This window comes from Eleutherodactylus coqui, chromosome 10, assembly GCF_035609145.1.
Source record: "Eleutherodactylus coqui strain aEleCoq1 chromosome 10, aEleCoq1.hap1, whole genome shotgun sequence".
Lineage (NCBI taxonomy): Eukaryota > Metazoa > Chordata > Amphibia > Anura > Eleutherodactylidae > Eleutherodactylus > Eleutherodactylus coqui.
This window is the reverse complement of record NC_089846.1, coordinates 9,047,312-9,075,134: the sequence shown is the minus strand read 5'-3', so window position 1 is coordinate 9,075,134 and position 27,823 is coordinate 9,047,312. Positions and strand designations below refer to the sequence as shown.

Genomic DNA, 27,823 nt, shown 5'->3' with positions numbered 1-27,823 from the left:
ACAGCCACCGCCAGGAGACTTGAGGGGCATCTCTGCTCCTTACAGCTGGTACCTTGGATAGCAATTAATTTGGCCCCTACAAACATGGCACGAGTGGTGACATAACCCCGTACCACTCTCTTATCCGACCTACCTACACCCTTTGTACCATGGTGGCACTGAGGATAATGGTACTGCCAGCCTTCCCTGTGAAATCAGCACCAGGAGCTGAGCTCCTATTTGCACAGCCTTCCGCAAACAGGTTCGTCAATTATTAATAAGGCAGCTGAGAGCCAGGAAACTGAGACCTGAGGGAGAGCAAGAGGGAAGGAGGGTGGAGAGAAGACGACAGGAGGATCAGGACCGGTAAAGAAAAGGGCCAGCGGAGGCCAGCGGGCAGCAGGGTGGGCACAAGTCAGAATGAACCAGCCTGTGTCTGCAGACCAAGAGCAGGATTAATGAGAAGAAGAGGATAAGACGCAGCAAAAGTTCCTCCAAGTCTCAGGGAAGGAGTGCCAAGACGCAGGGAATTATGGCTACTACAGGTACAGCATGCGGGGTTGGGAGATTGTAAGCTCTTGGGCCCACACTGACCAGTCACTATGACTGAGTTATTCACGTGGGCATGGTGCTGTGCGGAGGTGACAAGGACACATGATAGTGACTTGTATCAGACAAGCAAAAAGTTGTCAAACATGGGAAAATGAAGGCGCTAATAAAACCATAGATCAAAGCGTCAACACTGGTCCACAAGCTGCAGGTATCCACATGACTGTGAACTACAACTCCCAGCACATCAATTATAACAGGAGCTGCTGATATCAATCACATATATGATGTCTCTGGAGGTTATATCAGTATCGGAGCATTATATGAGTTTCTGGAGGTTATATTAGTACTGGAGCGTTATAAGAGAAGTGGCTGATGTCAGTAACATAGGATGTAAATGTCTCTGGAGGGTATATCAGTACTTGAGCGTTATAAGAGGGTCTGCTGATATCAGTTATATATATGATGTCTCTGGAAGTTATATCAGTACTGGAGCATTATAAGAGAAGTGACTGATATCAGTAACATATGATGTAAATGTCTTTGGAGGTTATATCAGTGCTGGAGCGTTATAAGAAGAGTGACTGATGTCAGTCATATATATGATGCAAATGTCTGTGGAGGTTATGTTATAAGGAGTGTTATAAGAGGAGCAGCTGATATCAGTCACATATATGATGCAAATATCTCTGGAGGTTAGACTAGTACTGAAGCGGTATAAAGAGGTGCGGCTGATATCAGTCACTTATGTAATATCTCTGGAGGTTATATCAGTACTGGAGTGTTATAAGAGAAGCAGCTGATATCAGTAACTTATGTAATATCTCTGGAGGTTATATCAGTACTGGAGCGTTAAAAGAGGAGCAGCTGATATCAGTCACATATATGATGTAAATATCTCTGGAGGTTAGACTAGTACTGAAGCGGTATAAAGAGGTGCGGCTGATATCAGTCCCTTATGTAATGTCTCTGGAGGTTATATCAGTACTGGAGCATTATAGGAGAAGCAGCTGATATCAGTAACTTATGTAATATCTCTGGAGGTTATATCAGTACTGAAGGGTTAGAAGAGAGGCGGCTGATAACATCCATGTATATGATGTAAATGTCTATGGATCTTAGAACAGTACTGGAGCGTTATAAAGAGAAGCGGCTGATGTCAGTCACCTATGTAATGTCTCTAGAGTTTATATCAGTACTGGAGCGTTATAAGAGGTGCGGCTGATATCGGTCACATATAAACTCCATAGACATTTACATCATATACTAGTACTGGAATATTGTAACAGAAGCGACTGATATCACATATCTGATGTAAATGTCTCTGGAGGTTATATCAGTACTGGAGCGTTATAAGAATGGTGGCTGATATCAGTCACACATATCATGTAAATGTCTATGAAGGTTAGACCAGTTTTGGAGCATTATAAAGAGGAACGTCTGATATCAGTCACTTATGTAATGTCTCTGGAGGTCATATCAGTACTGGAGTGTTATAAGAGTAGTGGCTGATATCAGTCTCATATAGAAGGTTCTCAGCACTGGAGATATGTGACATCTAGTAATGGCACAGGGGAGGTTTCTACACTTCCTGTCATTAATCCCATTGAAGAAACTACAGTCATCCTCTGCCCAGTCTGATAACAGAGCAGCAGTGCAGTTGTTTACATGCACTTTTACGAGGGTTTGTCCTGTATCTTGGGTACAGGATTTGACACTCTCGATCCCACATCTGCATCTGCCAGGGTGACCCCATAAAGCGTGACTATTACCCTTATGCTATATACAGGGAGGATGATTTACTGCTTAGCACCTGATCAGAGCAGACAAATAATCCTGTTATATCACTTCTCTTCCTCTTGGTTCTTTCCTTTAGCAAACATCACAAGATCAGCAATATTACACCCCCTCTGGGAACCAGAGAGGAGAGAAAGATCAGGAATACAAACACCAATTGATAGAATCCTAGAATGGTAGAGTTGGAAGGGTCCTCCAGGGTCATCGGGTCCAACCCCCTGATCAGTGCAGGATCACTAAATCATCCCAGACAGATGTCTGTCCAGCCTTTGTTTGAACACTTCCATTGAAGAAGAACTCACCACCTCCCGTGGCAACCGCTTCCACCCATTGATCCCCCTCACTGTCTAATATTTATTCTGTGTCTCCTCCCTTTCAGTTTCATCCCATTGCTTCTAGTCTTTCCTTGTGCAGATGAGAATAGGGCTGATCCCTCTGCACTGTGACAGCCCTTCAGATATTTGTAGACCGCTATTAGGTCTCCTCTCAGCCTTCTCCTCTACAAGCTAAACATTCCCAGATCCTTTAACCGTTCCTCATAGGACATGATTTGCAGAGCGCTCACCATCTTAGTAAAGGGTGACTACCCACTAGCGTTTTTTTTCCGCTGCAAATTCGCTGCGTTTCTTTTTTCCAGATGCCAATGGGACTTCCCAATGTTAAAAACGCAACGCGACGCAACCCAACTTTGCGTTTTTACCATTGGAAAGTCCCATAGGCAATTGGAAAAAAATGCAGCGAATTCGCAGCGGAAAAAAAAAACTAGTGGGTAGTCACCTTAACTCTTTTCTGAACTTGCTGCAGTTTGTCGATGTCTTTTTTAAAGTGAGGTGCCCAGAACTGGACACAGTATTCCAGATGAGGTCTGACTCAGGAAGAGTAGAGGGGGATAATGACCTCACGTGATCTAGACTCTATGCTTCTCTTAAAGGAGATGTCCCGCGCCGAAACGGGTTTTTTTTTTTTTAAACCCCCCCCCCCGTTCGGCGCGAGACAACCCCGATGCAGGGGTTAAAAAAACCACCCGCACAGCGCTTACCTGAATCCCGGCGGTCCGGTGACTTCAATACTTACCGCTGAAGATGGCCGCCGGGATCCTCTATCTTCGTGGACCGCAGCTCTTCTGTGCGGTCCACTGCCGATTCCAGCCTCCTGATTGGCTGGAATCGGCACGTGACGGGGCGGAGCTACACGGAGCCGGCATCCTGCACGAAAGGCTCCATAGAAGAAAGCAGAAGACCCGGACTGCGCAAGCGCGGCTAATTTGGCCATCGGAGGCCAAAAATTAGTCGGCACCATGGAGACGAGGACGCTAGCAACGGAGCAGGTAAGTAAAAAACTTTTTATAACTTCTGTATGGCTCATAATTAATGCACAATGTATATTACAAAGTGCATTATTATGGCCATACAGAAGTGTATAACCCCACTTGCTGCCTCGGGACATCTCCTTTAATACATCCCAGAATTGTGTTTGCCTTTTTGGCTGCTGCATCACATTGCTGACTCATGTTCAGTCTATGATCTATTAGTATAACCAAGTCTTTTTCACATGTGCTGCTGCTTAGCCCAATTCCTCCCATTCTGTATGTATTTTTTTCATTTTTCTTGCCCAGATGTAGGACTTTGCATTTCTCCTTGTTAAATTCCATTCTGTTAGTCGCTGCCCACTGTTAAAGCTTTTCTAGATCATTTTGAATCCTCTCTCTCTCTCTTCACTAGTGTTAGCTATCTCTCCTAGCTTTGTGTCATCAGCAAATTTGATCAGTTTCCCATCAATTCTCTCCTCCAGATCATTTATAAAAATGTTGACCAACACTGGGCCTAGGACAGAGCCTTGTGGTCCCCACTTGATACATTCTTCCATTTGCATGTGCAGCCATTTATGACCACTCTTTGAGTACAATCACTAAGCCGGTTGTGAGTTCACCTAACAGTTGCCTTGTCAATCCCATATCTGGTCATTTTTTCAATAAGGATGGTATGAGATACTTTGTCAAATGCTTTACTAAAGTCAAGAAAAACTATATCCCCCACATTTTCCTGATCAACCCAGTCAGTAATACTATAATAGAAGGGGATTAGATTAGCCTTGCATGACTTGTTTGTTACAAACCCATGATGGCTCTGGTTAATTACTCCATTTTCATCCAAGTACTTGCATACATACTGTTTAATAATTTGTTCAAAGATCTTTCCCGGTATAGAAGTCAGGCTCACAGGCCTGTAGTTTCCTGGATCCACCTTCTTACCTTTTTTGAAGATGGGGACAACATTTGCCCTTTTCCAATCTTCTGGGACTACTCCTGTTATCCAGGAATTTTCAAAGATTATGGCGAGGGGTTCAGCAATTACTTCCGCTGCTTCCTTTAGTATCGTAGAATATACCTACTATAATACTGCCCCTATGTATAAGAATATAACTACGATAATACTGCCCCCTATGTACATGAATATGACTACTATAATACTGCTCCCTATGTACAAGAATATAACTACTATAATACTGCCCGCTATGTACAAGAATATAACTACTATAATACTGCTCATATGTACAAGAATATAACTAATATAATACTGTCTCCTATGTACAAGAATATAACTACTATAATACTGTCTCCTATGTACAAGAATATAACTACTATAATACTGCCTCCTATGTACAAGTATATAACTACTATAATACTGCCCCTATGTACAAGAATATAGCTACTATAATACTGCCCCTATGTACAAGAATATAAGTACTATAATACTGCCCCTATGTACAAGAATATAACTACTATAATACTGCCCCCCTATATACAACAATATAACTACTATAATACTGGCCCCTATGTACAAGAATATAACTACTATAATACTGCCTCCTATGTACAAGAATATAACTACTATAATACTGCCCCTTATGTACATGAATATAACTACTATAATACTGCCTCCTATGTACAACAATATAACTACTATAATACTGCCTCCTATGTACAAGTATATAACTACTATAATACTGCTCCTATGTACAAGAATATAACTACTATAATACTGCCCCCCGTGTACAAGAATATAACTACTATAATACTGCCCCCTGTGTACAAGAATATAACTACTATAATACTGCCCCCCGTGTACAAGAATAAAACTACTATAATACTGCCCCCCCGTGTACAAGAATATAACTACTATAATACTGCCTCCTATGTACAAGTATATAACTACTATAATACTGCTCCTATGTACAAGAATATAACTACTATAATACTGCTCCTATGGACAGGAATACAACTACTATAATACTGCTCTTATGTACAAGAATATAACTACTATAATACTGCCTCCTATGTACAAGAATATAACTACTATAATACTGCCCCCCGTGTACAAGAATATAACTACTATAATACTGCCCCCCGTGTACAAGAATATAACTACTATAATACTGCCCCCCGTGTACAAGAATATATCTACTATAATACTGCTCCTTATGTACAAGAATATAACTACTATAATACTGCCCCCTTGTACAAGAATATAACTACTATAATACTGCCCCCTATGTACAAGAATATAACTACTATAATACTGCCCCCATGTACAAGAATATAACTACTATAATACTGCCTCCTATGTACAAGAATATAACTACTATAATACTGCCCCCCGTGTACAAGAATATAACTACTATAATACTGCCCCCCGTGTACAAGAATATAACTACTATAATACTGCCCCCCGTGTACAAGAATATATCTACTATAATACTGCTCCTTATGTACAAGAATATAACTACTATAATACTGCCCCCATGTACAAGAATATAACTACTATAATACTGCCCCCTATGTACAAGAATATAACTACTATAATACTGCCCCCATGTACAAGAATATAACTACTATAATACTGCCCCCCATGTACAAGAATATAACTACTATAATACTGCCCCCTATGTACAAGAATATAACTACTATAATACTGCCCCCTATGTACAAGAATATAACTACCATAATACTGCCCCCCATGTACAAGAATATAACTACCATAATACTGCCCCCCATGTACAAGAATATAACTACTATAATACTGCCCCCCATGTACAAGAATATAACTACTATAATACTGCCCCCTATGTACAAGAATATAACTACTATAATACTGTTCCTATGTACAAGAATATAACTACTATAACACTGCCCCCTATGTACAAGAATATAACTACTATAATACTGCCCCCTATGTACAAGAATATAACTACTATAATACTGCTCCTATATACAAGAATATAACTACTATAATACTGCCTCCTATGTATAAGAATATAACTACTATAATACTGCCCCCTATGTACAAGAATATAACTACTATAATACTGCCTCCTATGTACAAGAATATAACTGCTATAATACTGCTTCCTATGTACATGAATATAACTACTATAATACTGCCTCCTATGTACAAGAATATAACTACTATAATACTGCCTCCTATGTACAAGAATATAACTTGCTGTTATCTTCATACAGCAAAGGGAGTTTCATTTAAATGCAAATGAAGCTAATAAACTACTATTAGGCATTAGTGCCCATTAGTAGCTATGAAAAATGATTGCTCAAAACTGTCACTTAAAGCTTTCTTTTGAGAGATCTATGCGTGCAAATGGGGCTTAGGCCATTAATAGTTTACAACTGGACAATCCCTTTAATACATTTGCATATGGGTGATACATCATAGAGATAAGGCAAAGCAATACTGAGGATTTTGTCCTTTGACCCCCATCGTCCGGCTCCATGCCGCTCACCCATGATTTACATGAAAGCTCAGAGCAGAAGTTCTCAGGAAACCGGAGGGAACGGGAATGAAATGATTGTTTGCCTTCTACTTCTCTCAAGAAGCAATAAATCTCCACGACTTCCTTGTGTGACTCATAAGAAACACCTAACACTGGAGAGAAAGTAAACAGCGGCAGAGGAGCGGAGATTATACTGGATTATAGGGGATGCCATGAAATACCTCCTCTAATCCGGCATCGGAAAGCTGGGTGACCATCAATATGGCCTCCTTGAGGTCTTTCATAGGTTGTGATCCTGCTTTTCCAGGATCCTAAATGGTCCAGTGATGTAGTAATACAGAAGTGGGAGAGGTATTGCTGCAGATGTGTTATTCTGGAGCCTGCGGAGGGCTCAACGTAAAGTGTAATAGTGGCCATATTGGTAGCCACCCTGCTTTTCCAGGTACAGGCAGAACTTCTACTATATATTGTGTTGACAGAAGTATTAGGACACACATAGATGGTGATGAAATTGGATTACAGTCACATTTTCCATCCAGTGTTGGGCTACCTTTGGCCTCCATGACTGCAGTAACCCTCCTAGGCTACTTCCCACCAAACTCCCATAGATGTGTGCAGGCACTGTGAGGCATGATGGGAGTGTTGGGCGCACGGATATGGCAATCTAATTTATCCCAAAGATGATCAATGGGATTGAGATCCGGACTTTGGGACAGCCAATAAAGTCTGCAGACATTCTGCTCCTCCACACGGCATGCTGTATGACATGGAGCTCGCCATGTTGGTGGAGACACGGAGCTGCACCAAATGACTGCCATAGGGGAGGCTTTCACTGCTGTGATGTTGTGTGCAGCCGCTCGTCCATGGTAACCCTTCCCATGCCGTTCCCTATGGATGGTTCTGGTGCTAATGGATGTCCCAATGTTCTGTAAGACCCGCTGAGCGAGGGCAGACGATGTGTGTGATGTCTTCACAGCTCCTACAAGGCTTCGTTGCCCACGTTTACAAGGGCTCCCTGAACATGGCGACACCGCACACACTGGATGGCTTCCATCCCCCAATAACATGGCCAACAGTGGACTCTGGAAGGGCAAGAAGTTGCGATGTCAATACTGATTTGTGGTGACATCCCCCCCCCCCCTCCCTACCAGACTTCATTGTCAGCTCTACACCTGGTGACATCCCACCACCAGACCCTGTTGTCGGCTCTACATCTGGTGACATCCCCCTTCTGACCCCGTTGTCAGCTCTACACCTGGTGACATCCCCCCACCAGACCCCGTTGTCAGCTCTACACCTAGTGACATCCCCCCACCAGACCCCGTTGTCAGCTCTACACCTGGTGACATCCCCCTTCTGACCCCGTTGTCAGCTCTACACCTGGTGACCTGCCACCACCAGACCCCGTTGTCAGCTCTGCATTTGGTAATATCCCCCCCCACCAGACCTCGTTGTCAGCTCTACACCTGGTGACATCCCCCTTCTGACCCCGTTGTCAGCTCTACACCTGGTGACCTGCCACCACCAGACCCCGTTGTCAGCTCTGCATTTGGTAATATCCCCCCCCCCCACCAGACCTCGTTGTCAGCTCTACACCTGGTAGCATTCCCCCTCCAGACCTCGCTCTTGGCTCTACACCTGGTGACATCCCCACTGCCAGACGCCATTGTTGGCTCTACACCTGGGGGCATCTAATGGTTTCTGTACTGGGGTCTCCTGTGTGATCCTCTCCTTTATACCTGTTGCTCACACATCACCTGACCGCACAGGACTGCTGGGGCGCCAATACTTTAGTCAGCATAGTGTAGTTTGTAATGTCCTTTCACCGATCATTGCTGATACGAACATATATTAGGGAACTGCCAGCTATGCAGCTCTGTGATGTATCAATAATTGCTGCTCTCAACAGTTCACTGCCTGAACCGTTCCCTTAAACGCGATTTACTGCCTTGCGGGACACGATCGGATAATGTTTATACAGAGTGAGCGGCGGGAGAACAAAACAGCAAGAATCTTATCAGCAAAAAAAGCGACATTAACCCGTCCCGAGAGCAAAGGTGGCTCCACAGAATGTCGCTACCGCCGACGGCACTGCCAGGAATCAGCAATAATGACATGAAAGGACTCTGAGCAAATGCCGCATAATGACAAACCGCCAAGGAAGCCGGTCACCAGAAATGTCGCCATAAAGCTGCCACCATGGTGTTGTCCGGCAGGTCCAACGCATCACACATATGTATTTGTCTAAAAACGCAGTATTTTTATTATTTCGTTCACTGTATTTAAATCCCCGGTTTCCAGTCATCTGTCAGTGCCCGCTGCTTCCACAATCCCTGCAGCCGCAGCACGTCCTGCGATGGCGGATGCACATGTGCTGCTCTGCTCCATTCACCTCAATGGGACAGCTGAATGAGAGGGATATAAGAGATAAGAGGGGTGGCTGATATCACATATAGTATGATGTCCATGTCTCTGGAGGGGAGATCAGTACTGGAGCGTTAGTGGAACAGCTGATATCACTTCAGTGGGACCGCTGAGTACGAAACTCTGCCATCTCTGTCGATCCCATTGACGCGAATGGAGTGGTAGTCGGACAGGACTGCAGTCACATTATTGGTGGGGTCCCAGCTGTCAGACCTTCACCGATCAGCAAGTTATCCCAGACTATTCACAGCTGAGGGTTTGTTAACAATTGTATCCAGTGTAGACTCCAGACCGATACATGTTACCTGCACTGATACATTGTAACGAACCATCAGAACAGGAGAAAGCTGTGCTGCTGATGTTTACCTAAGGCTGGGCTGCATGCCGCACGTAAGAATCTCACGCTCAGGGAACCGCAGCAAGTACGCAACGCCGTGGGTACTTGCTGCATGCCACTAATCCCCATACACTCTCTTGGCGTGTATGCGTGTGCAGTACATGATAAGATAGAACATGCTGGGATTTTGTTTTTGGCATAAGTAAAGGCTTAAATACACAAACGTGATCATCACAGCCGCATAATGGGTAAAACAAAACCACTAGTTTTGTTTCATTATCAGGATTCTCACCCATGAATTGTACGGCCGAGAAAATATAAGACTTGGTCTATATATAGTATTAACTCCGTGCTTCCCGCTATTTCAGCACGCTCCTGCGCGATGGCATGGAGTTTGAAACGCTCTATAGTTGTGCACATGGCTGTCAGAAAAACCTAATATACAAGGCGCTGCTGAGAAGTCTTTGGCTTTGTGTTCTTTTTTTGTTTCTATGGTAACGAATGTTACATCACATGAAAGCCTTATGTGTCTAATTTATGTGTTTGTAGCTTATGGCAACAGTGATCTCGGCACGCGGGAAAACAAAGTGGCGGAGTCTAAGGCGATATTCACAGCCAATGAGAGCAGAGGAGGGATAAAGTCGGCACAGGATATTCCTGGTGATCTGTGGCAGACATCGGGGGATCAATGCCCTTCATATTCTACAGTTATGAACTGGGTGGCCACTTCAGCCCCAATGATGAGGAACGTCCTGGACGACCGAGAGAGGTTGTTGTTCCGGAGATCGTCGATGCTGCGCACAACCTCATACTGGAGAATCGGCCGGCTGCAGGAATAGCTGACATCATGGGGGTTTCTGGTGAACGTGTTTGTGTCATTATCCATGAAGAAGCCATCTGCACAGTGGGTCCCCAAATGTGTGACAACAGATCAGAAAAGCATCGAGTGACAACTTCCCGGTCCATTTGTCAGCGTTTCCGAACTGATAAGAACTTCCTGGATGGACCGGTCACTATGGATGAGACCTGGATTTATGTGTATGACCCTGAAACCAAGGAGCAGTCAGAGTGGAGGCCCAGTGGTTCTCAGCCACTAAGGTGATGGCATCTGTGTTCTGGGATAAGGAGGGCTGCTGCCAGTGGACGACCTTCACAATGGTTCCACCATCAATGCAAGGGATTACATTGAGCTTTTGGACCAATTGAAGGCAGCTCTGAAGGTCAAAAGGCGCAGCAAGCTGTCCAAAGGAATCTTGTTCCTGCAAGACAACGCCTCCGCTCACACTGCACAAGCGACCACGGCCAAACTGGTGGAGCTAGGCTTCCAGCTGGTGGACCACCCACCTCATTCACCAGATCTAGCTCCCTCCGACTATCATCTGTCTCCAAACCTGAAGAAACACCTCAAGGGGACCAACATTCACACCATTTCTGATGCTATGGCTGCTACGGATGACTGGTTTGAGGCACAACCGAAATCCTTCTTTTTGCAAGGCTTCCAGAACTTGGAATCCCGATGTAAGAAGTGTGTTGGCATCAGTGGAGAGGATGTGGAATAAAGGGAAAGTTTCATCTTCCTATCTCGTTTCTTTCTGGGTAAAGCCAAAGACTTATCAGCAGCCCCTCGTACATGCACAAAAAAAGCTGGTGTGAGTGGCCCAATACAAATCATGGCGCTATTGGCAACGTGCAATGGCAATACGCTCCTGTGAGGGCAGTCTAACACATTTTAACAAACCTTCAGCTGTGAGTGTACTGTTGCAGTTTAGGACCGACTTGCATTGTATTCATTGTTGTGATGCTAACTAGCTGTCCTGCTCTTTGTTAATGCAACTCTAATGACACTAACCCCGACTTATTTTATGCTCTACAGAGATGGAGGCTCCGATCGAAGAGGAAAGAAGCGGAGCTGCAGCAGAAATGAGCCAAAGAGCTTACACTCCTGGAAACGTCCAATCAATCGTGCAGCCCAAGAATATATCAGAAGAGCCTAAAGGAATAGAGAATACAGGATTTGTTGGGGACCCTCCGCCGTATTCCCCTCCAGACCCAAAGACTGCCCATCTCCTGTATCCGAGTTACCCAGCAAACTTCTCGGGGAACATGCCCGTCTACTACCAGTCTGGACCCACAATGTCCAATTTGTACCCTCAGCAGAACCTGCCGCCGGGGTCGTATCCATATATCATAGTAAGAGACTAAATGGGGCGTACTTTTATATTCAGCATTACCTTAGTTCTGTCTGTCCTTGGTCCCGCTGGGTGGCCACCAATATGGCCGCCATTACAGTTCCTACAACTCCACCAGACCGAGAACACTGGGTGAGGGCCCCTTTAAGAGTCGTTCATCAATCGGGGGTTCAGTCCTGTGGTTTGTAAATGTGCCTCAGGGACTCCCTTACAGCGCATCTGCTTATCATTTATAAGAATGTAGCTTATGTCGGTGTGTTGCATCGTGGGTTTTTGCGCGGCGCTCTTTAGGTACATGAAGGGTTAACCACAAATATTTCCCAAGAAGAAATAAGATCTTGGAGGCGGTTGTTTCAGCTCCTTGTCTTGGGAGGGCAGTGAATTATTAATGCCCAAATGATCCTGTGCTGCACCCCCACCCCCAAGAAACTGCGCAAAAGTCATCCTCGTTTGTACATGCACACCAGATTTAAATAAAAAGCGCCATATTTTCTTTCACGAACATTAATAATCTTGTATGTGACCTTGATTTGGAGTTTTGCTGATGCCACCATTGCTTCTCTGCAGAACGAAGCCTCTCTGGGTATGCCGCCTCCGCAGCCGGAAGCGAGGACCAAGGACTACATGGTGGAGTCTGTGCTAGTGACGTTCTTCTGCTGCTTCTTGACGGGGATCATTGCCGTGGTCTATTCACACGAGGTGAGATAAAGGAGGGGCTAGAGGGCATCCCCATTCTGACTTGCTTTAACGTGGAACTATGTATTTAGATGCCATCAATCCAAGGGCCATAGGGCAGATACACTATACTGATGGAAGTATTGGGACACACGTAGGTGGCGAAATTGGATTTTATTCACATTTTCCATCCAGTGTTGGTCGCCTTTGGCCTCCATGACTGCAGTCATCCTCCGCGGTCGCTTCCCACCAGATTCCCATAGATGTTGGAGGTATTTGCTCCCATTCCTCCAGGAGCTTTAGATAGTGATGCAGGGGATGATGGGAGTGTTGGGCGCACGGATACAGCGTTCTAGCTCGTCCCGCTCAATGGGATTGAGATCCGGACTTTGGGCTGACAATGAAGTCTGCAGATGTTCTGCTCCTCCACACCGAATGCCGTATGACATGGCGCTCGTCATGGTGGTGGAGACACAGAGCTGTACCAGAGTATTACCACAGGGGAGGTGATGCCACATTGTCTGGGATGTCTCTGTACCCATTCGCATTGAGGGTGGACTTCACCATAACCAATGGCCCTAACACCCCCCCCCCCCCACCATAACAGAACCGCTTCCTAACTTCACTGTTAGGATGATGACGACACGTAGAAACCACTCTTCAGGTAACCGTCCCACCCAAGTGACGCCATCGGATTGGAAGATGGCGTCCTGTGATTCATTTATCCACAACACTTGCTTCTACTCACTTACTGTCCCATCACTACGAGCCCCATCGCAGGCGCATTTACTGCTGTGATGTGTGCAGCCCCTTGTCCATGGTAACCCTTCACATGCCATTCCCTACAGAGGGCTCTGGTGCTAATAGATGTCCCACTGGCCTGTGAGGCCTCCTGAGTGAGGGCAGATGAGGTGTATGATGCCTTCACAGCTCCTACAAGGCTTCGTTGGCCACAGTCTGTCAGTTTACGAAGTCCCCCTGAACGTGGCGGCACCGCACACACCGGATGGGTTCCATCTACCCATAACATGGCCAACAGTGGACTCTAGAAGGTCCAGACGCTGCAATGTGCATACTGATTGGTGACATCCTCCTCCCTTCCCCGCCCGCCCGCAAGACCCCGGTGTCGGCTCTACACCTGGCGACATTCCCTCCCCCCCTCCGCACGCGCCAGACCCCTGGTGCCGGCTCTACACCTGGCGACATTCTTCTCCCCCGCCAGACCCGATTGTCGGCTCTACACCTGGGGGCATCTGATGGTTTCTGTACTGGGATCTCATGTGTGATCCTCTCCTTAAGGCCTCTTTCACATGGCCTACACCATGCATGTAAGTGAAGCTCATGGTTTCCAATGTGTTCTTTCAGGCTACAAAAAATCTCATGTAAAACAACCCATTGGAAGCCATCAGCTTCACATACCGCGTTTCGTAGCCTGTATGAACGAGGCTTCATATGCTACAAATCGCCTCTATGTGAAGCCCGTGCTTCCCATGGGTTCCTTCACATTAGGGAGGTTTTGTAGGCGGCTACATTGCAAGAAAAAAAAAACCCCTGTGGCATACTGAATATTGCCGCAATTTGCAATGTTTTGTAGCCCACATTATCCTATGGAGCCTTCCATTGTGCTGGATCGGATAAAATCGCGTTTTTTGTGTAGTGCGATACAACTTTAACAGTAAGAAGTCCTTCTGTTCCCCCTAAAGGCCTCGCTGCATTTAAAAGAAGACAAAGCCAAAAAAACACTGTCCACTTCTCCTGAAGCTCCGCCGGACTCGTTTACAGTCTTCAGCCACCGCTTCCTGGTTAATGTTCACAAATCCAGTTTTCAGGAAGCGCTGGCCGTGATTGGTTCTCGAGCGCAGCGGCTCAGCCAATCAGAGCCAGTGCTTCCTGGAGGTAGGATTCATGAACACCGTAACCAGGAGTGCGGCAGAGCGGACAGCACCTATTAGCTAATGGTTTTCTTTTTTTTAACATGCACCTAGGGATAATTTTTGGAGTAGGGTTTATATTTCAAGGCAGCCCCCCCCCCCCCGTCCCCACCTCAACAAACAAACAAAAAAAATCCCGAATACAGCGCTACAAAGTTGCGCAATAAACCGCAGCGATATCGCACACAAATTGCAGGACACCCTGCTGCCATATCGCTGCCCCCCGTGTGAAAGAGGCCTAATGCACACACATCTCCTGACGGCACAAGATTGGTGGGGGAAGGGGGGGGGGTGGGGGGCAATGCTTCGGTCAACATAGTGTATCTTGACATGGAACAGAGCAAAACGTGTAAAAGCCCTTTAAATCCTGGTGCTGTATGAGATTCAATGGTGGCTGTGCCAACTGCGGTGCCAAGCAAATCACAGATCAGGCGTTAATTATTTAGAATGGAAAAAAGCAAACCCAGTCGGCCGGAGTCCAGAGGAGTAATCTACACCATGTAATATTAATGGGGTAAACAGGATATGGGCCGACCGACTGCAGATACTGAACGCCAGAACGGCCGCACATACTAGAGAGGAATGTGCTGTTAATATTAAAAAAACAAAAAAACTACAAATATCACATTTTTATATTACCCTGGTATTGAGAACTTGTTTTTTTTCTGTTTTGTCATGTCACTATATTAAAGGAGATGTCCCGCGCCGAAACGGGTTTTTTTTTTTTTAAACCCCCCCCCCCCCCGGTTCGGCGCGAGACAACCCCGATGCAGGGGTTAAAAAACCCACCCGCACAGCGCTTACCTGAATCCCGGCGGTCCGGCGTCTTCATACTCACCTGCTGAAGATGGCCGCCGGGATCCTCTGTCTTCATGGACCGCAGGGCTTCTGTGCGGTCCATTGCCGATTCCAGCCTCCTGATTGGCTGGAATCGGCACGTGACGGGGCGGAGCTACACGGAGCTACACGGAGCCCCATAGAGAAGAGGAGAAGACCCGGACTGCGCAAGCGCGGCTAATTTGGCCATCGGAGGGCGAAAATTAGTCGGCACCATGGAGACGAGGACGCCAGCAACGGAGCAGGTAAGTATAAAACTTTTTATAACTTCTGTATGGCTCATAATTAATGCACAATGTACATTACAAAGTGCATTAATATGGCCATACAGAAGTGTATAGACCCACTTGCTGCCGCGGGACAACCCCTTTAATACTATCCTAAAATCCTGCAGTTCTCACACTGACCACTGGGCCTAATACTTTGACACCGGCTGTTTGGTGGAGTTGTCATCTTTTTGATTACAGGCAGGATTATATTGAGAAATGACACCTATATATAGATAACACAGGATCCACTATTGTATTCGCAAGAGGAGATGTTACAGCTCTCCTCCTCCCCTCCCTGCACACTGACCAGAAAACATCTCAGCCATTGTCTCACTATAATCACAGGCAGGATTACATTGAAAGGTGACACCTATATATAGATAACACAGGCTATTCACAATAGGTGATGACACATCTTACCTCCTCCCACTCCATGTACAGCTCACAGAGCATGCCCACAACAATCTACCATAAAAATCTATAGGTGATGAAACATAATAATCTTTATTTGTATAGCGCCAACATATTCCGCAGCGCTTACATAGACGGGGGATACAGAAAGACAAAAGTACAAAAAGTTACAGAACCACGGTTACATAGTAATCAGCTGATGGAGACAATAGGGGTGAGGGTCCTGCTCCAACGAGCTTACATACTACAAGTAATGGGGTGATACAGAAGGTAAAGGGGCTGGAGATGTGCACGGTATGGCGAGGTGGAGATGTGCACGGTATGGCGAGGTGGACAGTGAGGGATGCTATACACATAGCTAGTGGTCAGACATTAAGCCGTTTGACAGCAGAAACTGTGTGACTGCAGGGGGAAAGTTGATGGTGGCTAGCAGGGATTGCAGTCGGTAGGTCAGGTAGCATGTTATCAGGCGGCGTACCGAGGGGTTTGGTTTAGGAGATATGGTACGCCTCCCTGAAGAGGTGCGTTTTTAGAGCACGCCTGAAGTTCTGTGAGTCCTATATTGCCCGGGTATCCTTTGGTAGTGCGTTCCAGAGGACCGGTGCTGCTCTAGAGAAGTCTTGGAGGCGGGAATGAAATGTTCGAATTAAAGGAGAGCTCAGTCTGGTTTAGTTAGCGGAGCGGAAAGCCCGGGCTGGATGATGGATTGAGATGAGGGAGGCGATGTAGGGGGGGCGCTGCGCTGTGGAGGGCTTTGTGGATGAGTTTAAATTGAATTCTGTATTTAACGGGCAGCCAGTGCAGTGACCGGCGCAGGGCAGAGGTGTCCGAGTAGCGGCTGGACAGGAAGATGAGCCTGGCTGCCGCATTCAGGACGGATTGGAGAGGGTAGAGTCTGGTGCAGGGGAGGCCGATCAGCAAAGAGTTGCAATAATCAAGCAGAGAGTGGATGAGGGCAACAGTAAGCGTTTTTAACGTGTCTGTGGTGAGAAAAGAGCGGACTCTTGCGATGTTCTTGAGGTGCAGCAGACATGTTCGGGCAAAAGATTGGATGTATGTGTAAAGGAGAGATCGGAGTCAAATATGACTCCAAGGCAGCAGGCGTGCTGGGAGTTATGGTGCCACACACTGAGATGGAGATGTCAGGAGGAGGTCAGATATTGGAGGGCAGAAACACCAGTAGGTCAGTTTTAGAGAGGTTTAGTTTTGGGTAGAGAGAGGACATGGTGTTAGAGACAGCGGGCAGACAGTCGGTGATGTTTTGGAGGAAAGGTGCAGAGATGTCACGGGAAGAGGTGTATAGCTGGTGTCGTCAGCAGGCTAAATCTCCTGATGGTCTGTCCAATAGGGGCTGTGTAGATGGAAAAAAAGGAGGGGACCGAGCCCTAAGAGACCCCAACACCAGGAGGGAGAGGAGAGGAGCGGGCCGAGGACTGAGCCCTGGGGGACCCCAAAAGCAAGGGGAAGAGGAGGGGAGGTAGAGCCAGATAAGGAGACGCTGAATGAGAGGTCAGATAGGTAGGAGGAGAACCAGGAGAGAGCAGTGTCCTTTAGGCCGATGGAGCGAAGCATACTGAGGAGGAGCTTGTGGTCAACAGTGTTAAATGTTGCGGAGAGGTAGAGGAGGATCAGTAGGGAGTAATCGCCCCTCGATTTGGCTGTCAGGAGGTCGTTTGATACCCTTGTAAGGGCAGTTTCTGTCGAGTGTAGGGGTCGGAAGCCAGACTGTAGGGGGTCTAGGAGAGAGTTCTCTGATAGGTAGCTTACAAGTCAGGAGTAAACCAGGCGTTCTAGTAGTTTGGAGATGAAGGGGAGGTTTGAGATGGGTCGGTAGTTGGCAGCGTCAGTCGCTTTAAGAGTCGGCTGCTTTTGCAGTGGGGATATGATGGCGTGTTTGAAAGAAGAGGGAAAGATGCCAGAGGTCAGAGAGAGGTTGAATATAGTGGTGAGATGGGAGATGACCACCGGGGAGAAGGAACGGAGGAGGTGTGAGGGGAGAGGGTCGCGAGCGCAGGTGGTGGGGCGACAAAGGAAAGCAATCTGTGGACTTCTGCCTCTGTCGTTGGTCTGAGTACAAAGTGAGCAGGAGCTAGATGCAGTGCTAATGAGACTAGGGTCGGGGCTAGTCTGCGATTTGGAAGTTATTTCCTGATGGATGTCCTCAATTTTCTTACCCCTTTTCCACAGATTACACAGCATACCCAGAATACTCTCCCACATAAGACCATAGCTGATGATTGCAGCTTACCTCCCCCTCTGCGCACAGGCCGCAGAGAATGCTCAAATTTTGTAAGCAGTATATAAATGTCAGAGCTTTCCTCCTCCCCATCTCTGCACGGGACAGAGTGCCCACAACACTCTTCCATAGAAGGCTATAGGTGATAACCCCCTTCCACCTCTCTGTATAGGTCACAGCATATATCTGACCTATATATGTAATAATCTCATCTCATCTTACCTCCTTCCCCCTCCTTGCACAGGTCACGGATCATATTCACAACACTCTCCTACAGAAGGCAATGAGTCTCTTCCTGTACACTGTGTCTATGGCCCATAAGGCAGCAAATCTGTCAATGCTGTTAACTGCAGCTCAGGTAGATCGCCGCCCTGATGGTCCTCATGGTAAAACCAGATATTTTATTAATTTAAATAATGAAGGTTATACTATCTCTTCAGAAGGCACTGCATGCCACATCCGGTTTCCCCCAGGAATCTGCTGAGAACCAGGCAGCCTGGGCGAATGTCCCCAGTGAAGCTATAGGGGTTGTACCACAATTACAAGTTATCCGCTATCCATTGCGGCATGTAAGGGGTTAATAGTGTGGTTCGTTGTTCTCTGTTGCAGTGGGAGACCTGCTGACAGTCACAGCCGGCTCCCACTGCTGAGATCATGGACTCCGCTTCTGCTCCTCTGCCACCCAGAGGACGCAAGTTTATGTCCATTTCATAGATTAGCGTTGGAAGAGACCCCTGGGGTCATCTGGTCCAACCCCCTGCTCAGTGCAGGATCACCAACTCATTCCAGACAGATATTTGTCCAGCCTTTGTTTGAAGACTTCTATTCAAGGAGAACTCCCCACCTCCCATGGTAACCTGTTCCACTCATTGATCCCCCTCACTGTCTAATATCTAATCTGTGTCTCCTCCCTTTCAGTTTCATCCCATTGCTTCTAGTCTTTCCTTGTGTAAATGTGAATAGGGCTGATCCCTCTGCACTGCGACAGCCCTTCAGATATTTGTAGACAGCTATTAAGTCTCCTCTCAGCCTTCTCTTCTGCAGGCTAAACATTCACAGATCCTTTAACCGTTCTTCATAGGACATGATTTGCAGACCGCTCACCAACTCTTCTCTGAACTTGCTCCAGTTTTTAAATCGTGGTGCTCAGAACTGGACACAGTATTCCAGATGAGGTCTGACTAAGGAAGAGTAGAGGGGGATAATTACCTCTCGTGATCTAGACTCTGTGCTTCTCTTAATACATCCCAGAATTGTTTGCCTTTTGGGCTGTTGCATCACATTGTTGACTCATGTTCAGTCTATGATCTATTAGTATAACCAAGTCTTTTTCACAAGTGCTGCTGCTTAGCCCAATTCCTCCCATTCTGTATGTGTTTTTTTAGTTTTTCTTGCCCAGATGTAGAACTTTGCATTTCTCCTTGTTAAATACCATTCTGTTAGTCGCCGCCCGCTGTTCAAGCTTATCTAGATCTTTTTGAATCCTCTCGCTCTTCCCTAGTGTTAGCTATCTCTCCTAGCTTTGTGTCATCAGCAAATTTGATCTGTTTCCCATCAATTCCGTCTTCCAGATCATTTATAAAAATGTTGACCAACACTGGGCCTAGGACAGAGCCTTGTGGTCCCCACTTGATACATTATGACCACTCTTTGAGTACGATCACTCAGCCAGTTGTGAATCCACCTAACAGTTGCCTTGTCAATCCCATATTTGGTCATTTTTTTTTCAATAAGTATGGTATGAGATACTTTGTCAAATGCTTTACTAAAAAGTCAAAATGTACTATAACCACCACATTTTTCTGATCAACCCAGTTGGTGATCAGATTAGTCTATTTGTTACAAACTTATGCTGGCTCTGGTTAATTACTCCATTTTTATCCAAGTACTTGCATACATGATGCTTATTAATTTGTTCAAATATCTTTCCTGGTATAGAAGTCAGGCTCACAGGCCTGTAGTTTCCTGGATTCACCTTCTTCCCTTTTTTGAAGATAGGGACAACATTTGCCCTTTTTCAATCTTCTGGGACTTCTCCTGTTCTCCAGCAATTTTCAAAGATTATGGCGAGTGGTTCAGCAACTACCTTTGCTGCTTCCTTTAGTATCCTAGGATGGAATTCACCTGGACCTTGAGACTTGAATTCATGTAAGTTAGCTAAATGTTCCCTCACTATCTCTCTGCTTATAGATAGCCTGCATTCTTGTATTCCCCCAATAGCACAGGGAAGATCAGCTGATGTTATATCTACTTTCTAGAGAAAACAGATACAAAATAGGAATTTAAAAGTTCGGCCTTTTCAACATCATTCTTAACCAATTCACCAGTTTCATCTTGTAAGCATCCAATAGCATCTTTGACTTTTATTTTGTTTTTGACCCCCCAAATACTCTTTTTTTTTTATTGCGTTTGGCCTCTGTTACAAGCCTCAATTCATTATCAGCTTTAGCTTTTCTGACACTTGCCCTACGGTTTATGCAGACCACATTATATTCTATTTTACATATTCCCCCCCTCTTTCCATTTGATAAACAAATTTTTCTTCCTTGGTAAGAATTAGGTCCTAGATAGCAGATCCCCTTGTTTTCTCTTTTACCTTTTGGAAGATAAAGCTGTCTGCAAGAACGGATAAGAATTTGTTGGATCCATTACTTTTACCTGATAGAGATTCCCAACAAATGTCTAGATCAGTAAAATCTCCCATGATCACCATGTTGGGCTTCTTTGAGAGCTTGGCCATCTGATATATAAAGAGTTCCTCCATATCTTCTGCTTGTCCCGGCGGCCTATAGTAAATGCCTACAATGGTGTCCTTTCTGTTGTTCTCTCCTTGTATTCTTGCCTAAACCGTTTCTACAGAACTCCCAGCTCTGAAGCTTGGATCTCGGTGGAGAGGAATGTTTTCCTAACATACAACACAGAACCTCCTCCCTTTTATTAGGTCTGTTTCTTATAAATAAGTTGTATCCTTCAAGCCTTGTATTCCAATCATGTGTATCATCCCACCAGGTTTCCGTGATGCCTATGACATCATATTCCTCTTCCTGTGTTAGGAGCTCCAGTTTTACTTGTTTGTTTCCCATGCTCTGGGCATTTGTGTAGAGAAATGTTAGTTTGTGATCGGGGTCTCTTACTCCTCTACTTTCCTTATGAATTTTTTGTTCTCTCTTTCCACTTCTAATAGCGAGGTTCTCAAATTTATTACGTAGCTGTATATTTTTACCTTTCACTTCCCTTCCCATATTGTTCTAGTTTGTGGGTCAACTTTTGCAGCCAGGACATAAATTTACATCCTGCATTAGGAAGCGGTTAATAGGTACTCACCCACAATCACTGTCCATAGAGATATCCCAGGGGTGTAATGAATCAGCTTGGCAGCCGTCACGGTATATACTATAGAGTAAAATGGTCACCAGTGTGGGGCAAAAATCTTCAATGCTTTATTGGCATCTTGGATAAAATATGCCCCCCCCCCCCCCAGCAGCCCAAGGCTAACCGGCGGATGGCTGATGATTGTTTCCCACTACAATCTTAATAGGTGCCTTATGGAGTCCTGCTGCAGCGTTTACACAACATGACATACATAATAACAGACCATTCACCCAGAGCGCAATGTGTCTAGTGGAAACCAGCAATATTTTGGTGATACTGCAACATAAAACATACTGTTCTAATGACAAGATCAGTGGCCCGCAAAGTGGGGGGTCATGTTAAGAGTTGGGGTGGGAGCAAGACGATACGCAAAATAAAAACAGAAAATGCCTTATTAACCTCTTTGTGACACAGATACGACTGTTTATGTCCTAACTACACATACCCAATACAGTTAGGACATCTATAGCCGCCCACGGCATGTGCTATGTACGGAGCAGGCTTGGAAGCTAAACCTGCCCCATACACATCGCGTATCGGCTGTCTTTGACAGCAAATAGCTGCCTGCTACATCTGCGATCAGGGATCACTCTGATCACAGCCCTCAGTGGCATGGACATGTCCTAATCCATCAGGATTTAAAATGTCCCGAAAGGCCAAGTTTCATGACAGCCCGGGACCTTCTAAAAGCTCCCAGGGCGACCATGTACTTGTATTTCTGCCTATTAAGGGCACACTCACATGAACGTGGGGGGCGGGAGGTGGCGTAACACGCACGCATTTTATATGCGCATAATACGCAGTCCTGAAAACCCACTGACTTACATTCGGCCAAACAAACTACAAGTTGTCCTGCTAAAAAACAAGCCCTCGCACAGCTCTACCGATGAGAACAAATAAAATTAAGTCTTTTGAAAGTGGGGATACAATAACTGCAGAATGTGACGAACGAAAGGGTTAACATACATGTACTTTGTATGTATTCACATAAACAAGGTTGAGGATAAAGATGGAAGATAGATAATATTTAACACAATGCACACGGCTCAGTCAGTCATTTAACCCCTTTATGACGGGCTCATTTTAGGCTCCAATGATAACCAACCCATTTTCTAGGTTTTTTCCCGTCTCCGCCTTCCAAGGGCCCGAACTCTTTATTTTTCCATTGATATAGCCGTATGAGATTTTTTTGTGCGTGTCGGACGAGTTATTTTATTGGCATCGTTTTGGGGTACATATAATGTATTGTAAACCTTTATTTTGGGGGGGAATATTGGGAGTAAAATAAACTTTGTTTCACTTTTACGGCCTTCGGCATGCAGAGAAAATACTGCTACGTTCCCTCCCCTTTCAGTATGATTTCGGGGATACCACGTTTATACGGGTTTTGTGTTTTGCCATTTTTGTACACTAAAAGCTTTTTAAATTTTTTTTTCTTCCTTTAAAGAATTGCTTTTATGTCGCAGTCCAAGAGCCACAACATTGTTATTCTTCTGAGTGTCACGTGACATTGTGCACGACCCGTTGGGACTTCCTCCGCCCCTGTGACTTCTATGAGTGGAGCTCTATGAGAGCTGGTTATTTTCGCGAGCTCCAGTCTTCATTTAGCCCATTTTTGGGAACACGTAGCATTTTGATCACTTTTTAGTCTATTTTTTTTCTCGAGGCAAGATCACCAAAATCAAAATCCGTAGTTATGGCGTGGGCTTTTAGTTTTCTAATGGCGTTCACCGGGCGGTAGAAGCAGTATGTTAAATTAATCCTGTGGGTCAGTACGGTTATGTTGATAGCAAATGTTATACATAAAATATATATATATCTTTTTTTTTTCTTCTGTCAACGGTGATGTGTGGAGTTTTTTTTGTGGGAGGAGTTCTACTCGTTATTGTTACTATTAGGTGATCCATGTGACTTTATAATAGCTTTCTATTCTGTTTTTTGTGAGGGGAAATATGCGAAGACAGCCATTTTCGCCTTTTTTTTACTTTGTACACTGTACGGATTACATAAAATTACAAACTTATTTATGTGGGTCATTATGAGTGCAGTGACATTAAATTTTGCATAAAAAAAAAATTTGATCCCCACCTTTCCCCATTTCACAAATGTTTTTTACGCTTTAACTTCAGGGGCGAGGGTGGGGTTGCATTTTATTTATTTTTTTACACTTGGAACGATTTTTCAGGGAGAATGTTATTGATGACCTAGGATAAGTCATCAATAGTTGATCAGCTGTGGTCCGTCGCTCAGGCCCCTGACCGATCTGCTGGGCATGTGCATGCTGTCAGGGCCGCAAAGATACAGAGGTCGGAGCAGAAATCTCTGCTCCGACCTCGGTGTAGTGGCCGGCGCTTGTAACTGCAGGCACAGCTCCAATTGAAATGAAACTAGGTCATTAATAGCATTCTCCCTAGTACACCCCTTTAATGCTATATATTTGTTCCACTACAGGACTTGGATGTCACTACATTTCAATATAGGTTTGATAAACTACTAGACTAAAGCATCACAGTGTATTATATTGGTCTATGAGGTGGAGGCCCGTAGACCATCATAAATGGCAGACTCTTGAGGCCATCTTCAAGCAACCAGATGCCATAACAACCCATTGGGACCCCATGATCACATTGCAGGGGTGCAAAGGCTGACAAAGGGAGCCCCTTCTCTATGTTAGCTTTTAACATGCCCCGGTTGCATTGACCACACCATGAAAAGGGTCGAATGGCTAAGATCAGAGATTTCTCTGCTCCTTGCATGTTAGAGCTGGAGTCTGGCTATCACCAGACAGGCCCCCTGGCTCCAACCAGCATGGAAGACCCTTGTCAGCAGTATGATGCAGGGACGTAAAAAGGTGCCTGCGTAAGAATAAAGCCCATTCGTGACCACTGTAGATAGGTGCATGGGCGATCGCTATGCGGTTAATCTTTAATATAGCACTTGTTGCTCAACAGTACGGTGCGCAGACTGGTGGGGACGTCGTCCTGCTTCGATGCTTTATACATAGTAAAATGCCTTGTAGAAGACTCCGCCATTATCTACAAATTGCACGCACTCTCAAACACGCTGGAAGGTCCAGAAAACAAAACAAACTGGGCTGCTGAGTATCTGGATGACGTACGACCGGCATTTCTAGGAACTTGAATCACCTCTGCTGTGGCGCTGAGCTAATCGTTCAATAGAAATCAAAAATAATGCAAGTGCCATCTGTTACCCGGCAGCCCGATTTATCTTTGTTTTCTTGACTTGCCTGCCTGTCCGAGGACGCAGTAATCGTAACTGGATGGCGCTGGAGTCCTCTGGAAACAACTGAAGTATATTATAAGCCGCAAAGTGCAGTAACCTGTCACTAGCAGTCTGTGCGCCCGCTGCGAGAAAGACGTGCAACATGGATATTAAACAACTAGGACGAGCGTGCGAATAGTGTTTGACACGGATACATTTTTAAAATGATCACAGAGTTTTTCATGTCATTGTTGCACCGTAAAGTGTGATTGTTCTAAGTAACCAAGTAATCGTGTCGATAGGATACCTTTTAATGGCTAACAAAAATACATGATGTTACAGCAAGCTTTTGAGATATCGACTCATCAGGCTAATGAATGAAACCAGTCTGGATGGCTCACAATTATAACATACAGATGCCGAGGGGGGGGGGGGGGGGGGGCGCGACAACACCACTCTTGATCTAAACAGAGATTTGAGACTTAAAAAAAAACAAAAAAAAAAAAAACACAAGACAGTCTGAGCAGAGAGAAAAATACTAAATCAGTTCACTGAGCTTAGGAATATGACAGTTTTATGATGTCTTCTATCTCTAATGCACATAGAAGAAGATGGAAATACTACCTCAGCAGCACCACCTATTGGATGGAAACATTCGTACAAAATCAATTTCTGAATTTTTATGGGAAAAACAAAAACCGATTGGGAAGAGGTCACCCGTCATGACCTCCTTCAGAAATTTCATATTCCCCACTTATGCAAGAATTCCAGGCTGAGGGTGTCAAACACGGCCATAAAAACTTATACTCCCAAATTCTTCGGTGACGCTGTGACTTGATGTTGCCCTTCAATATGATACCATCCCACCTTAATTGATGACCAAATCACTAGAGCCACCAGGATACCCAGAAATCAACTACTCCAATACAAGGGGGAAAAAAATGGACCCGTGCTTCTAGTAGTGACCTACAATTAACAGCCAGAGGTACTAAGGAAGACTGCAAAGAAACTCCACCATACCTACACAAGGATGACCGTCTGAAAACTATCTTCCCGGCCCCTTTGCTTCTGTATTACAGGCAACCTCCTAATTTGAGGAACTTTATAATCAGGAGTGCATTGCCCTCAGACACACAAAAAGGAACTTATACCTGTAATGTGAGGAACTGGAAGACTTGCTGACATGTACGGACCACGGACAGGATACAAATTCCCAAAACACAGCAGGATCCCGGGGACATTCACATGTTCCACGTCTGATGTTGTGTACCAGATCCGGTCCAGTAAATGTCCTCTTGGGGGGCTTTATATCAGGAGAACAGGACAAAAACTAAGAGCCAGGATGAGATCCCATCGCCACTCAATTACAGAGAGAAAGACTGAACTACCTGTGGCAAAACATTGTTGTGGTCATGGACACAGCATAGAGCAGATGAGAGTTATTATACTGAAAGGCAACATCAAGTCACAGCGTCACACAAGGATTTGGGAGTATAAGTTTATGGCCATGTTTAACACCCTCAAGACAAGAATAAACCTGAGCCTGGGATTCTTGCATAAGTGGGGAATATGACATTTCTGAAGGAGGTCATGACGGGTGACCTCTTCCCATTCGTTTTTTGTTTTTCTCGTAAAAATTCATAAAATGGATTGTAAGAATGTTTCCATCCAATAGGTGCTGCTGCTGCGCTAGTACTTCCATCTTCTTCTATGTGCATTAGAGATAGAAGACATCATAAAACTGTCATTCCTCGGCTCAGTGTACTGATTTAGCATTTATCTCTCGGCTCGGACTGTCTTGTGTTTTTTTAAGTCTCAAATTTCTGTGTGTGAACATTTATTTAGATCAAGAGGGCTGTCGTCGCCCCCCCTCCCCTCTGCATCTGTATGTTATAATTGTGTGCCATCCGGACTGGTTTTATTCATTAACCTGACGAAGGCTTGTTAGCCCGAAATCTTGCTATATCATGTATTTTTGTTAGCCATTAAAACGAATCATATCTACAAGATTACCTGGCTTCTCTTACTGAGAACAATCACACTTTACTCTACTGGCTAACACGGTACCAAACCTTTTTTTCATGTTGCACTGTATACCTACACATTTTGGTTGTTCTTTGGATGGAGGTAGGGGTGGGTGGGGGTGGTGTAAGTAAAATTCTCATCCAAAAGTGGGTCACAGATTCAGAAATTTTGGGAACCACAGTTATAGATGATAAACAGAGTCCCCCTAGTGGCAGAGCTCAACATCCACAGCACATCCCTATGAAGTCACTATCACCCACCTGCCTTCTCTCTTTTCCAGACCAGATCAGCACTGAGCAGAGGCGACATCCTACAGGCTCAGGAATCCTCACGCAAGGCTCGCTCCCTCGTCCTCTTCAGTCTGCTCTTTGGAGTCTTCATCTCCATCAGCTGGATCATCTACGTGGTGGTGACCATATTCCTATGACGGAGGAGTCGCCGTGAACTGTAAAAAGAACCTTCTGCAGAGACTAAATAACACTTTGCCCCTGCTAGTGCCCCCACATTCCCTGTACAGCCTGATGAGAGGTGACATGGCTGGCCCCCAGGACTCCCGCACGCTGACCGATGTGTATATGTACAGGAAACAAATACAATGTACGTTTTGTAAATTAATCAGGACTTTTTTGGGGGGAGGGGGGTAAGTGGGGAGGTCAAACAAGTCTACAAATAAAGCCGAATTGACAAGGGCGGGCGCGGTATCTGTCCAAGGAAGTTGGATCGAGATTGTGCTTGCAGAAAAGTTATATTCCCTGCGGTGAGTTTTGTAACAAACATATTGCCTT

The 27,823-nt window shown here is 45.2% G+C and overlaps 1 protein-coding gene across 1 annotated transcript; it reads left to right on the top strand.

The window, feature by feature from the left end:
• Positions 1 to 281: 281 nt before the first annotated feature.
• On the top strand, positions 282 to 27,653 carry PRRT1B (proline rich transmembrane protein 1B). Its single transcript, XM_066580191.1, has 4 exons — positions 282 to 524; positions 11,745 to 12,061; positions 12,628 to 12,759; positions 27,319 to 27,653. The coding sequence occupies exons 1-4, from the start codon at positions 512 to 514 to the stop codon at positions 27,463 to 27,465; spliced, it is 609 nt and encodes a 202-aa protein (XP_066436288.1). The 5' UTR covers positions 282 to 511; the 3' UTR covers positions 27,466 to 27,653.
• Positions 27,654 to 27,823: the final 170 nt, after the last annotated feature.

Excerpts from the sequence above, each read along its gene's own strand:
- PRRT1B (XM_066580191.1), top strand. Across the intron at positions 12,062-12,627 it reads GGTCGTATCCATATATCATA|AACGAAGCCTCTCTGGGTAT; the intron begins GTAAGAGACTAA and ends GCTTCTCTGCAG. Across the intron at positions 12,760-27,318 it reads CCGTGGTCTATTCACACGAG|ACCAGATCAGCACTGAGCAG; the intron begins GTGAGATAAAGG and ends TCTCTTTTCCAG.